Here is a 15,576-nt window from a genome sequence, read left to right on the forward strand (position 1 = left end):
CATAGAGAGAGGGAGAAAACACAGAGAGAGAGAGAGAACATAGAGAGAGGGAGAAAACAGAGAGAGAGAGAGAGAAAACAGAGGGAGAAAACAGAGAGAGAGAGAGGGAGAAAACAGAGAGAGAGAGAACATAGAGAGAGAGAGAGAAAACATAGAGAGAGAGAGAGAACATAGAGAGAGAGGGAGAAAACAGAGAGAGAGAACATAGAGAGAGGGAGAAAACATAGAGAGAGAGAGGGAGAAAACAGAGAGATAGAGAGAACATAGAGAGAGAGAGAGAAAACACAGAGGGAGAAAACAGAGAGAGAGAGAGGGAGAAAACAGAGAGAGAGAGAACATAGAGAGAGAGGGAGAAAACAGAGAGAGAGAGAACATAGAGAGAGGGAGAGAGAGCACAGAGAGAGGGAGAAAACATAGAGAGAGAGGGAGAAAACATAGAGAGAGAGAGAGAGAGAGAGAGAACATAGAGAGAGGGAGAAAACAGAGAGAGAGAGAGAACATAGAGAGAGAGAGAAAACATAGAGAGAGAGGGAGAAAACACAGAGAGAGAGAACATAGAGAGAGAGGGAGAAAACAGAGAGAGAGAGAGAGAGAGAGAGAGAGAAAACATAGAGAGAGGGAGAAAACATAGAGAGAGAGAGAGAGAGAGAGAGAAAACATAGAGAGAGAGGGAGAAAACAGAGAGAGAGAGAACATAGAGAGAGAGGGAGAAAACATAGAGAGAGAGAGAGAACATAGAGAGAGAGGGAGAAAACAGAGAGAGAGAGAGAACATAGAGAGAGAGAGAGAAAACAGAGAGGGAGAAAACAGAGAGAGAGAGAGAGAAAACAGAGAGGGAGAAAACAGAGAGAGAGAGAGAGAGAGAGAAAACAGAGAGGGAGAAAACAGAGAGAGAGAGAGAACATAGAGAGAGAGAGAGAAAACAGAGAGGGAGAAAACAGAGAGAGAGAGAGAGAAAACAGAGAGGGAGAAAACAGAGAGAGAGAGAGAGAGAAAACAGAGAGGGAGAAAACAGAGAGAGAGAGAGAGTAAGAGAGAGAGAGAAAAGGCGAACATAGAGAGGGAGAAAACAGAGAGAGAGAAAGACAGAACATAGAGAGATAGGGAGAAAACAGAGAGAGAGAGAGATAGAGAGAACATAGAGAGAGAGGGAGAGAGAGGGATGAAAGACAGAGAGAACATAGAGAGAGAGGGAGAGAACATAGAGAGAGAATATAGAGAGAGAGAGAGAGGGAGAGAACATAGAGAGAGAATATAGAGAGAGAGAGAGAGGGAGAGAACATAGAGAGAGAATATAGAGAGAGAGAGGGAGAGAACATAGAGAGAGAGAGAGAGAGAGAGGGAGAGAACATATAGAGAGAGAGAGGGAGAGAGAGAGAGAGAGAGAGAGAACATTTCTTTTCATTCTTTTTGTTTTCCCTTTCTTTTCTTCTCTTTTCTTTTCCTTTCCTTTCCATCTTTCCTTTTCTTTCCTTTCTTTTTTTTCTTTTCTTCTTTTCTCATCCTCCTCTTATTATTTTCTTTATTTTCCTTTTATTTCCTTTTCCAGATAAACAGTTGATTCTTCGTGAGGCTATTTGACCCCTCAGTATGTTTTTGAGATGACTCACAAAGTTGCCAGGTAGTAACTGTTATTAATATTTACAGCACACAATCTGTAACTACCTGTCAACCTGGCAACCTTACGTCACTGCCAGTAAGTTACTGTACATGTAGAGTCATTTTTATAGTGTGATCTGCAGCAGTGAGGACCCCTTTACACCCCATTCAGCTCATTGGACAGTTATGAAATGCTTTATGTGGTTCAGTCAGGCATGATAGAAACCAGTAATCCGCTCAGTAGAGCAGGGAATCCTGCGCATCATCACGGCATGGCTGAGCACACGTGCCGAGCCGCTGTCTTGAGGGAGAACACTGTAGCGCTCCATTATGGAGTTCCCCTAGAATTGGGCAGGAGGAGTTCGAAAACAATGAGCACCTGTCTGATAGACAGTTGCTTTGCTTGCTCTACAGGAAGAAGAGAAGGATGAAGAGCCGATGGAAACTGAGAGTGAGGAGGAGGAGGAGGAGGAGGAAGAAGAGGAGGAGGAGAAGGTGGAGGAAGAGGATGAAAGTCCCACACCAGTTGACCCCCAGACAACCAAGAGTGAAGGTCAAGCAGGAGTCACGAGTCAAGAGCACAGCCCACTTTCAGTCAGTCTGGAGGTGAAGCCGAGTGATATCGCTCAGCCAGCGACGATGCCAGAGGAGACACGCCCACCTTTGTTGTTGGCATCACCACCACCAGCAAAACTCAATGCCTTTCATCAGGACGCAGATAGTGAAGGTAGTCCCAGTCTCTGTTTGTGTAACTGTCTGAAACAGAAACAGATGATGATCTAACTATAACTATAACGATATCTATCTATCTATCTATCTATCTATCTATCTATCTATATAAATAAATTCAAAATCCTATTAATTATCCAAGCTACTGAACTACACAATTAGAGGTAACGAGTCTGGAACTCATTTTATCATTGTTATACTAAAGGAATGGCATCTAAAATTCATAGAGCCCTAAAAGCTGTTTTGCTGGTTTGATCATTAATGTATTGTCGCAGTGGAAAAAGCGCAGAAATGTCTCAATTTGTTTTGTGATTTTTGGTTTCCTGTAAAATTTGAGTTCAGCAGCAGCCCTTTATTGCATTTACGTTATAACTGAAGTTTCGGGGAAAGGAACGTGGTTTTCCTTTCTTTCCCGAGCTGAAGAGTTGCCCATCCTGTGCATCTGATTCAGTTGCTTCCTCTGCCTTGATCGGGTACCACAGCTTCATGCTGCATAACGCTGTGCAGTCCTTACCCTCCTGATGCTGCTGCTGCATAAACTCAACCTACCTAATTAAACATTGCTCCACCTGTTTTCCCCATGTTTGCTATCCGGTGTCGACCAGTCGAGGATGGGTTCCCCTTCTGGGTCTTGGTTTCTCTCGAGGTTTCTTCCTCCTGCTCTTAGAAAGATTTTCCTTGCCACTGTTGCCACTGGCGACGCTCATGGGGGTTCAGACCTAGATTTTTCTGTAAAGCTGCTTTGTGACAACACCTGTTGTAGAAAATGCTACATAAATAAACTCTGCTTACTTGCTGGCTGAAACCCCTCCGTCATCCAATCTAACGACCTATAAATTCACACCCACACCTTCGGTTCCTGTGACGTAGCGTTCGCAATCCCCACTGCCACCCCATCTCCTCCCTGTTCCTCAGTCCTGCATCAGTCCTACTACAGCTATGGGGGGTTGAGGGTCAGTTCAGGCCTTCTAGCTACAGGCGGAAGCTGCCCAGAACTCTCAACCAGTCTCCCCCTCCCTCAACCACTCTTCCCTACCACCTCCATGTTGAAGTCTGTACTCAAGAATAATGTGTAAAAAAAATCCAGAATGGACAAATAGATATGCTCCAAAAGTATCGGGAACAAACATCTCTTTAAGTTAACCTGCATTAAAAGTTAAGAATGTTTTTGCTGTTTCCTGGAAAACTATTATTTAGGAGATATCTGTTTTTTCAGACACCAGTGATATGGTTGTGAGAAGGGGCTATATGACTCTGAGGACTTGAACTGCAGTTGTATTCAGCTTCTGCTTCAAGTTAGAAGCCCACAGCCACCCTTACTGAACAAATGTAGGTGAGATAGAACTGAGGAACAGGAAGGACCTGGAGAGGTGGTGTGGTATGAAAACTTATTCACAGGAATCCAGAAGGTAGAATTTATAGCACCTTAGATTGGAAAAAGGAGGAGCTTCACACATGGACCTCTTCCCAAAATGCAGCGCAGAGTGTGCTTTTTGTGGTGATTCATTTCCATCCAGGATTCTTTTGGCATGTTAAGGGTTCTCCACAAGATGGGTTAAGATTACTGGATGGACTCTAACCTGACCTCTGCAATGAATGAATCTGACATCTACATGCATCTCTCTCTCCCGCTGTAGGAGACACAACGATTCAGGTGAGACCTTTTGGCACAGGAAGTTTGAGAGAGGAGCAAAGAGCAGCCATACCAAACCAACTGCAGACCAATATACAGGTGACCCCACTCAAATCAACACCTCCAAACATGCACATCTCCCCTGAAATCTACACTTGACCAATAAACAGGTAGTCCATTCAAATTTACACTTGACCGAGATACAGGTAGCTCACCCAAATCTACACCTGCCAAACACACAAGTAACACCAAGTAAGTTCATATCTATCCAACGCACAGGTGACCCCAGTCCAATCCACATCTGCCAAACACATAGGAAATCCCACACAAAACTACACCTTCCAACATACAGGTATTCCCACACAAATCTACACCTCCCAAACACACTCATATCCCCTGAAATCTACACTTGACCAACACACAGGTAACCCATTCCCATTCAAATCTACACCTGACCAAATCAAAGATAACCTACTTAAATCTACACTTGAACAAGGTACATGTAACTGTCTCAAATCTCCACCTACCAAAAACACAGGTAACCTACTGAAATCTACACCTAACCAACATACAGGTAACCTTGTCAAATCTAGACACCCAAACAAACAAGTAATCCCGCTCAAATGTACGCTTCCTAAACACACAGATAACCTACTCAAATCTACACTCAAACAACATACAGGTAACCCCATTCAAATCTTCACCTGCCCAACACACAAGTAATCCCACTCCAATCCACACCTGAACAACCCACTCAAAACACACTCGGCATCACTGATTAGAGCACAACTGGCCTCACTTTCTTTGGGTGGATGTTCCCTGTCTCCCCTCCATCACCTAGTGCAATGCTAGTGCAGGCGACTCGTAGCTGATGTAACAGATCTGGCGGATGGCGCTTTCTTCCGGATGTGTTCGGCTGTCCAGTCATGTTGCGTTAGTGGCAGCTCAACAAGATGCGGTAGCACTTCACAGGTCTTGGAGGAAGCCTGTGGTAGCCTTCACCCTCTTAGTGCTGGTAGTATCATGTGAATGAGTGCTAACTAGTGAGTGGAACTGGATACGAATAAATTGGGAGAAAATTTGGCAAAAAGAAAAAAAATGCACACAAAACACACTGACCCAAAATACAGGTCACCTCATACAAAACTGCACCTGCCCAACACATATATAACCTCATTCAAATTTACACCTGCCGAGCGTGGAACCACACACAAATCACCCACATACCACCTCTCCTGTAGTCTAGGTCACAAGCCAACTTGTGCTCTATACATCACAAATGGCCCTGTGTTATAAACAATTTATATAATACTCTCCTTATACCTTCTTTCTCTTTCTTTCAGAATCAAGCAGTTGTGGTGCCGGACAGTGTGATGGTTCCTTCTCCCATTCCCATAAAAAGTTGTAAGTTCCCAAGTTTAAATCAGTGGTATTAATAAAAGCCCCCAAAATAGCAAACTCCTAAACCAGAGGTCTTTAATTAAAATTTAATAAGGTCCGGTTAGAGAAATTTTTCTCAAGCGAAGGTCTGGAACATCATAATGTCTTACTTGCATCATGATTCAGTGCCATATACTGTTTACTGAAGTAGCCTAGCAGGAATATCACCATCTTATACAGTCGACAACTGAACATCAGATCAAATAAAGTCCAGTTCAGTCAGATTTCAACATTTCAACTCACTTTCTTCTCTGACTGCTGTTTCTCGCCTCGTCCCTCCCCTGTGTGGCGTCACTCACTCGAGTCTCAGTGCTCATCGTAATTCACAGATCTGATTGGCATCATGTGTGATTTTTACAATGCATGCGATTGGTCTGAGAGTCTCCGGCTGCTAAAGCTACCGCAAAGTCTAGAAAAGTTACGCAGATTAAAATAAGACCACCCTGTCGAAATTAAACAGTTCTCCATAGTTTATCAGTTATCGGCCCAGGTCTGCATAGGACAGTGTCTGGGTCCAGACTCAGACCACGGCCCGCCTATTAGTGACCTCTGCCTTAGATTTCTTTTTGTGCTCTTCAGAATAGAAGCCCAGTTAGTACCTGTGGGCGAGTGCTTATCATAAGGCCCCTTCTAGCCCACTTTACTCTGATAGGCTGCACCCAGATGCCTAGCTGTGATCATTGATAATGGTTTTCCATGAAAGAATGTAAATGAGAAATGCTCTGAAGAGACCAAAGAGTCTGTTTATCATACAGTTTCCAATTTCCGTCCACTGTTATTCACACTTCTATGTAGATATTTCAATACTATAGGGTGAGTCAAAAGTCACAGGACACCGTTTTATTTGTCTTTATTTTTTTTTTTTTTTATCAACTTTTATCTTTGGGGTCATCTCAAACAAATTGTGTATGCTGAGAAAATCCGCAACAAACCACCATCAGTATTGCATCTTGGAGGCTTGTGACAGCATAAAAAACAAAATAAAACAAAACGGTGTCCTGTGACTTTTGGCTCACCCTGTATATAGAAATCGTTCCATCATTAGTCTCCTCAGTTATTGGCCTCCACATGTTGAGATGCTTTGCTTATCCACAAAACTCTCTGTATTGTTGTGTAAGTGTTGCTGACACTGTGTCTTGTTTATAGAGGTCTAGATGATGAATGCATGTGACAAAAAGGGTCCTTTTATTATGTATTTTACACTGTTTCACAGTTCCAGGCTGTAAGACGGAAGTGGGTGTGTCCTCATGTCTACTCACCCCCTCCGCCTCCCCAGGAGCAGCTGAGGAACGAGGGATGAATGGAGGAGTGTGAGTACAGTGAATGATGAAATAGATCTTATCATGGAAATAGATGAAATAGATCTTATCATGGAAAACAATTATTCCATGCAGTTTGATGAAGTACACAAATGTTATTAAAGCTACAAAACATATCATTCACTCCCCACCAGTCACCACCACATCCAGCAGATTTACATATGTGAACCAATTCAACCTATAGCGGTTAAGCTCCGCCCATTAATAACTGAACTTATAAGGAGTGTTTCAGCTCTGAGGACCTGGTTTCTTAACTCACTCACTCATTCAAATCAGAGTAAGAGTACAGGCTAGATGCACATTTCTAGATCAGAGTAAGATGTTCAAATGACCATTTGAATAATCGAATATCTGCAGAAATTTGATTATGATCAGATTTTTGAGTGCATGTAAACACATTCATTGTTTGAGACACAGTCTCATGTCAGTTTTTATATATAATTCAAAGTGTGTGTGTGTGTGTGTGTGTGTGTGTATGTATCAATTGAACTGTGTCTGTCTTATATATAGATACATAATGCAGATTGATTGGAAAATATGAATTTTTTCTAGAGCATACAGATTTATTGAATTAACTTTGTTTGCACTAATTAATCAGACTTTTCTAGTAAGTGTTATAACTGACTGTCTATCTGTTATAATTAACCCACCCAAAGGATTAATTGTAACACTGCACTGCCCATCATTATGGCTGGAATTATACAATGAGCAGTAGGTGCTAGGGAACAAAGTTTAAGTGTTTTCTTAAGTGTTGCAGAAGTATATTTGTCACTTGTATAAAAATCTCATTATTCCAGCTTAAATATGTTTAAAGTTATTAAACAAAACCCAAAACGTGTTCGGTTGTGCCCCGCTCTCCCCAGTTACAGAATGATTTACAGTAGTTGCTTAATAATTCGAATATTAAGTGAACATATAGCTGTTACTAAATAAGTTTTAGTGGTTTTCAAATTATTTATAAAAGATGATAAATAATTTATAGCAGATTCTATATAATGTATAGTAGTTTCTGAAAATGTATAGAAGTTAATAAATAATTCACAATATTTACCAAGTAATTCTAGTTACTGAGCAGTTTATAGTATTTACTGAGTAATATGGGTTAAAAAAAGACAAAAAACTCTCAATGCTCTGTTAGTTTAAGCAAAATCTAAGATCCAATCAGTAATTCATCCTGAATTTTTACGTGTTTTGTGTGGGTCTGTTAGGTTTGTGAAGTCGGAGTCTACCATCGTGAATCCAGTCGACTGGACAGTAGCAGATGTAGCCAGCTATTTCACAGCTGTGGGATTTCCAGAGCAAGCTCTTGCCTTCAGGACACAGGTATACCATTTAAACTATATTACCCATAAATACCCGAGAACAAGGTGCACACAGCTCTACTTCTCAGCATCGAGTAATACATATGTGTGCTGGTGCAAGGAATTAATCACATTCCCAAGTGCATTTGCAGCTGCAGGGCACAACAATGCCAGAGAGAACATCTGCACTCTGTTTAATTTGATAGCTTAGCAAAAAAGCTAATTCACACAGTTCCCCTCTTACATCAAACACACTTAATCAGCCAAGACATGTTTGGTGTCTGATGTTCGCTTCTTCAGTTCAAACTGGAACTATAAGACTAATATAGCTAACTAACATTGGAAGCTTATGTTAGCCCAGTTAGCATCATGCTAACTGCATGTCTAAATTGTACTTGTCTCAAGCCATGTTGAGTTGTTCAGTATCTCTAACAGACTCACTTATGTGGTTTCTGACACTGTATGACACACTGTTATCTAGAAACACTGACTGAACTACATTAGCAAGGCTAACAAAGCCTGAATTTTGTCCATACTTTTGTCCATTTCAAGCAGTGGTGGACAAAGTACACAAATCATGTACTTGAGTTAAAGTAGAGACCCCCAAGGTAAAATATTACTCCAGTAAAAGTAGAAGTCCTTACTCTAGACCTCCACTTGAGTAAAAGTACTAAAGTATTTACCTTCAAATGTACTTAAGTATAAAGTAAAAGTACTAAAAGAGTAATTCTGGCTCTGATGTCCTGTTATCATTTTTATAACAAGACTGGCTTCATGAACTCATTTCAGGTGAAAGTCCTCCAGCGTCTCTCTTGGTAAACCAGTCTTTTAATAGAACGTCATTAATTAGTGACGCTGACGTCTATTAAAATGATCAGAAGCACAAAACACTGAAGGTAAACAGTTTCCATCAGGGAGAACCGAGTGGCTCTGAAATCACTTTTTACACACAAGCAAAGTTTCAGTTTCAGATTTATTTGGGTCGGTATGACCAACAGGTCAAAACCAGCTCACAACAGTGACCGCTGGGCCCTGATTGGTGCTCTGGCTTTGCGCTTATGTCATTTTGACATGTTACGTTTTTATACACAGAGAAACCAAAAGGAACGACAGATTTCTCAAAATGTAGGAGGAAAAAGTCGGATATTAGACTCTGAAATGTAGTGGAGTGAAAGTTAAAAGTCGCCCAAAATGGAAATATTTAAGTAAAGTACAGATACACGAAAAAACTACTTAAGTACAGTAACAAATTACATTCACTTAGTTACTGTCCACCACTGATTTCAAGATACTACTTGTATGCCCTGCACTTGTATAAAAACTTGGGAGGTGAAGATTCAAACTTACTTTGGGACATATCGCTGATTGACATACTCATGCTCCACACACAAACGTGTTCTTTTATACCAAATGTTACTAATGTTTGTTTATTTTGGATGCACGTGAAAGATCACACTGCTGTGACAGATTGACTGTAGGGTTTTTGTTGTTGTTGTGCAGTTAAGGTTTTCAAGTGTAAGCTAAGTAGAAAGTTTGCTGGCTTCATTTGTTTTAACGTTGTTAGCTAGCTTCTAACTTCTATTTGGCTCACTCCTCAGTAATCAAATAGCTTAATTTTAATAATATGGGCCATAGCAAAATGTTATTAATTTGGCTTGAAAAGTGAACAGTAAGCCAATTTACTGTTCTTAGTAATCTTACTATTATTATTTAATCTCGTCCAAAGACTCATAGGAAATAAATAGTGAAATGTTCGGGACATTCAGGCCTAACTGGCACAATTAAAGTCACAATTCACATCTTTCACACAAACCCTCATACACAGTACCCACAGACTCACACACTTACAGCCTAATACACTGCAATTTCAGCACAAATAATGGGTGGCACTGTTTTTAAGGCAGCACTGGATTTAAGATGGCAGTGAATTTAACGTATTAGTAAATTTAAGGTGGCAATAGATGTAAGTTAGCACTGAATTTAAGGTGGCTGTGAATTTAAGGTGTCAGTATATTTAAGCTGGCAGTGAATTTAAGGTACCAGTGCATATACTAGCATAGAAACCACCTAGAAACACCTTATAAGCCAACTTAATGTTTATTCACAAACTTCCTCTTTCTAGTTGTATTTTCTGTTTTTGCCATAATGGAAAAGTTAGGCAATTAGGGTTGTCAGTGAGATTAATTATTAATGCTTCTATCTTTTTAGTACATTTTCAGTATAGTTTGACCCTAGTTGACCTCAGGCTGAAGCCCAGCTGCAGCACATTGTATGTTACTATGATAGAATCCATGTTTGCTTTCTAGAAGCCTCTTGGTTCAAAAACAGCTTTTTAAATGGCTTTTAAAGCAATACCTTCAGCAACCTGCACTGGACAGCACCTGTGGGAGAACTATGGATATATCAACGAGTAGCAAACTAACAAAAGCAACCATAAAGTTGAAAACTCTAACTCCTCTTGAGAGCCTTCACTGTAACAAGAATCCTAAATGAACAAAAGTAGAGGCTACAATCACAGAGGGAAAAAAATGCTTTTTAAATGGAAAAATCTAATTTAGCAAAATGAGCAAATCAGGCTACTTAGTTTAAAAATTAACTACACATTAAAACAACATAAGAAACATCACAAATAGCTACACAAATTAATATGATTAATCATTATTACTTACACAAAATAATGTTTAATAACAACCGCCAGTTCTAACGTTGTAAGTAATGCGATAAGTCGAGATTCAGTATTTCAATCTTTTTTAAACTAGTGTTAAATGAGAAAGTTATCAGTGTTAAAGCATCTGAAACCAGTGAACTGCTAAATCTATGAGTGAGACCGTTTACGCAACAAACACCCAACAATGCCAGCTTAGCTTGCTAGCAGTGTTAAAACAGAACTTGCTTATCTTTAAGATGGACATTCCCTAAAAATCCCATAAATTATTGTTTGTTAGCTTATCTAGGTTACAGCTTACATAGCTGTTGCACTTTATGCTTAGCCTGTAAGGTAGATGGCTGTCCCTAAAAACCTAAACTATACAAAGGAAAAAAAGAGTTAGTTTAGTAAGCTAGCAATGTTAAAACCACCATAGATATTGAACTTTCTGCTTAGATTGTAAGGCAGACATTTATTTACTTAGCTGCTTACACTGTGAGACGGACGTTCATCCTTAAAAATCTTGAAGACACCTGATTTGATTTAACAGTCTTGATCTCTCTGACTTTTATTTTGTAATAGGAAATAGATGGGAAGTCCCTCCTGCTGATGCAGCGCAACGACGTGTTGACCGGCCTGTCCATTAGACTTGGCCCAGCCCTAAAGATCTACGAGCGCCACGTGAAGGTTTTGCAGAGGACCCACTTTCAGGACGACGGAGAGTTCTGTTGAAACACACACACACACACTTTATCATCCTCGTCCTGCTCCTATGAGGATATAAACCAAGGAGCGTAAAAGCCCTGGAGGAAACTCTGTCCTCTATAAACTGACAGAAACAAAGCAGATCACGTTCAACCTAAAATAAACTTCCGTGGGCAGCTGATCTTGTTGTGTGATGGTGGCAGCAGTTAACGACTCATCTAATGAACTTTGCTGATGGATGTATTTCATCAACTGACCTTGTGGATGCTTGTGCCCTTCAACAGGGGGCAGCAAACACCCGAACAAACATGAAGGATCATGGAGAAAGAGAACTGGCCATTAGTTCTGGAGCATGAAATCACAGTGCTTTTCTGATCAATTCAGTGGATCCAGAGCTGTATCGGCTCTGACTTTGATGATGGATCGCTTGCCTCTGAGATCTTCACTCTTCACTGGATGATACGAAATAGAACACAAAGCAGGAATTTTCCTTTCGTGCCCAGAATTGAAAATATTTGTGGGACATTTTCATGAAAGTAGCATCAAAATACACTCTTAAAAAACATATTCACAGATTCATTAGTAAAGGCAGTGAGTTTAAATATATGATTCAAAGAACCATCTGAATGGTTCTTTGCATGGTTTGTTGGCTCTTCTCTGTGATGGAGAACTTGTTGTATATCACTGTTGTTGGAAGAAAACCTCGTATCTCTGTTTTTGTCATTTTTCAGTTTTTGACATAATTTGAAAATATCTGTTACCCTTTTGTGAGTATGAATGGGCTAAAAGAAATGACCCAAAATGACTTGGAAAAAATTCTGGTTCCACTGAATTACATTAAAAGTAAAGTAGGTTTTTTCCTTCTCCTGTAAAGTTTTTTAGAGATTTGAGATTTTCTTCCAATAACAGCGATATGACTCCGTTCTTCACAGCACCAAAAAGGGTTCCAAAATTGTCACATTAGGTCATAATACCTTTTTTGGTTCTATATAGAACCTTTTTTGCAAAGACTATGGATTCTTCAAGAATGGATTTACCTTTTTAAAAGGCACCGGTGGGCCCAAAGTTCTATTACACACTTCTATAACTTCTAAGAATACACACTCAAAATGCTTAGTTCCTCAAGGGTTCTTTAGTAAAGAAAACGGTTCCTAATAGAACTATGAACACTCAAAGGACCACTTACATGATTAATTGGGTCTCTGCATGGTCAAATGGTTCTTCAGATTGATGGAGAATGTGCTGTGGATGGTTTTTGAAAAGGGTTCTATATAGCACCACAGAGTGTTCTGCTATTGTTATAAAAGCTTTTAAAAAAAAGCAGAACCCTTTTTGTTGCCTTATAGAACCATAAACGACACATTCTGTATCAATCTGAAGAACAATTTTACCATGCAGAGACCTAATTAATCATGCAAATGGTCCTTTGAGTGTCAATAGTTCTATACAGAACCCTTTTCTTTGCTAAAGAATCCTTGAAGAACCATCTTTTTTAAGAGTGTAGCTCAAGCAGTTTGCATTGCAGTCCCTGTAGTTACTGAATACTAAGCGTTAGTGTGTTTTAAGCCTGGGATTTTAAGGGGTTAAGACAAGGACACTCAATCCCAGCCCTGGAGATCTACCACCCTGGACAGGTTAGATCCAACACACTTGGCCCTAATATTCAGAAGATCCCGAAGGCCTTGATTACCTGGATCAGGTGTGTTAAGTTAGGGGGGAGCTAAACTCTACAGGGTGGTAGATCTCCAGGACCAGGATTGGGAACGCCTGCAAGTTGTTCTTAGGAAAACCTTAGTAGATGACCTTGATGGCTGCCTTTGAGAATACAGTGCTGAGTCACAGGCTGACTGAAATAGCACTGCATCCCTGTCTTCCTAGTGGCTGAGAACATTCTGCAGACATTTTACAACAAAATAACTTCTCTAGAACACGTAGAGTTCCTGGGAGGCATCCAGAACGTGCTTCACCTTCTTGGAAGAAAAATGGAGAATGCTAGAAACGTTTGCAGGACTTTGGGACACCAACAGTTAGCACTAGCTACCAACTAGCTCACAACCTTTAAAAATCGGAGTGCTAAAATCCACCATGTACTACACATCCAATCAATCCACCAGCGGAACCGCAAGGTCAAGGCCACCCCTAGAACATTGCTATGGGTTACTTACTTCGGAGTGACTTTTGTAAATATGTAAACGTGTCGGTCATTTCAGCATCGCTATGTGATGTAAATATGCTCCTCACCAGCAATTCCATAAAAAATTCCAAGAAACATCAAAGAGGCTTTCAGAAAATGCCTCACAGTCTTACTGTACAAGTCACTGTAAACACATATCTAGCCTGATACTGGATTAGAGGTTGTGCTATGAAGCTAGTTTTGTGGGTTGCCCAGCAAGCTGTGGACTTGACTTAATGCAATATTTAAAAATGTATGCAAATAAATAAATTAATAAAATGCACATTTTCTTCTTACCTTAAATAGGGTCACTCAGCCAAGGCATGTTTGATGTTCTTTAGTTTTGCAGTGGAGCTACACAGCTAACAAGCAGCTAACATGCAGCTTTTGCTACTCATAAGTGGTGTTGAGGCAACTGCATGTTCAAATCTTCTCAAATTTGTCTCAAACTACGTGGAGATGTTCAGTAATCTCTAATAGACTTGACTACGTGGATTATGACACACTGTTATCTATAAACATGGACAAACGTATGCTAGCATAACTAAATCAGTAGCAGCAGCCATCTTGTAGCCTGAATTCTGTCTATTTGCGTTTACAAAGCAGATTGACGTGTGTAATAAACTAGACATGTAGCTTGGAAACGCTAACCTGACAGCTATTAGCTTCCATTATTTGCTATCACCTGCGAAGACCAGCTGGTTTCAGATGCTAAGCTAGTCTTTAACGGTCAAGATGGCTGACAAGCTGGACTAGGTGAGACATGCCCTACGCTTAGTTAAGCTGGTAGACCAGCAAAAAATATGTCTTTATTTGAGTTATACGGCCAGCTTGTCCAATTCTGTCATTCCAGTCACCTGACTTGCACACCAAGCCAACCACCTTGGTTAAACTGGTAGTGTTGACTTAACTATGTCATGCAGGTAGACCAGCTAGACCATCAAACTCAAACAAAATATACTCAGTGCTGGTCAGCCAGCTTAACTAACTACATCTGTACAAGCTGTTTCTTTATTTTAGCAGGGAAGCAAAATTAGCCTCGTAGCTCCAGTATAAAACTGCCGAAACAGCCCGGTGGGAAGGAAAATATGGTGACCAGTCAGTTGAAGTTTGGACTAGCTGTGATTAAATCAGCTTGCTGGTTAAGTGAATCTAGCTTCATAGTCCTCCCCTAACGCAAGAATATTGCAATGATATTTGTACTTTGTGCACATTTTAAGAAATCATTTGTACCATATAACACATCACATACGTTCCACACGTTCCAGTGGTCAGCATTGGACAAAATGTGGTGATAACATCTTATTTACGGGGCATTTCCTATACACTGTTTAATGTGTGAACCTTGCATATAACAACAATGTAAAATTGAGTGATATATTAATAATTTCTTGATTATTTAAATATGTCAGACTAATTGCTACAGTTTCGTGTTAATACATGTTTTCTTTCATTGGTTCTAACCATGATGTGCTGAAACAATATGATTAGGAAATTGTACACTTTAGTTTAAGGTAAACGATTTTGGACAGTCAGTTGGATTATAATCGAATCCAATAATCTCATCAAATATTATATCACACGTTATTCTCACACACAAAGAACCCTTTGCATGATTAAAGGGTTCTTCACATCAGGAAAGGGTTTTTCAGATTGACGGCAAATGTGCATGAATGTGTTGTAGACACTTCTATCCAATATAGAACCTTTTTTAAAAAGGGCTCTATATAGCACCCAAAAGGGTTCTTCTATTGTTACAAGCTTAACATGATGATAATAGAAGAGCCCTTTGGGTTCTATATAGAACCATCTACAATACAATGTCCATCAGTGTGAAGAACCCTTCCATGATGCAAAGAACCTTTTAATCATCCAATGGGTTCTTTGAGTGTTTATGGTTCTATATAGAACCATTAGATGCATCATTCTTACATTGTATCTTGATGATTTGGGCATCAATGAATGACTATAGATGGAGTAATTGGCCACATAATGTCAATATAATAGTATTTTACGTTCTGTTTTTTTGA

At 39.9% G+C, this 15,576-nt stretch overlaps 1 protein-coding gene across 1 annotated transcript in view; it reads left to right on the forward strand.

Moving 5' to 3' along the window:
- The window catches only part of samd1b (sterile alpha motif domain containing 1b), a 16,996-nt gene extending 4,405 nt beyond the window's left edge, over positions 1–12,591 (forward strand). Inside the window, exons 2-7 of the mRNA XM_037543194.1 lie at positions 2,014–2,326; positions 3,966–4,060; positions 5,305–5,365; positions 6,615–6,711; positions 7,929–8,043; positions 11,251–12,591. Coding sequence (XP_037399091.1) covers positions 2,014–2,326; positions 3,966–4,060; positions 5,305–5,365; positions 6,615–6,711; positions 7,929–8,043; positions 11,251–11,400 — 831 coding nt within the window. The 3' untranslated portion in view covers positions 11,401–12,591. The remainder of the gene's footprint in view (positions 1–2,013; positions 2,327–3,965; positions 4,061–5,304; positions 5,366–6,614; positions 6,712–7,928; positions 8,044–11,250) is intronic.
- Positions 12,592–15,576: the final 2,985 nt, after the last annotated feature.

Source organism: Pygocentrus nattereri, chromosome 12 (assembly GCF_015220715.1).
Source record: "Pygocentrus nattereri isolate fPygNat1 chromosome 12, fPygNat1.pri, whole genome shotgun sequence".
Lineage (NCBI taxonomy): Eukaryota > Metazoa > Chordata > Actinopteri > Characiformes > Serrasalmidae > Pygocentrus > Pygocentrus nattereri.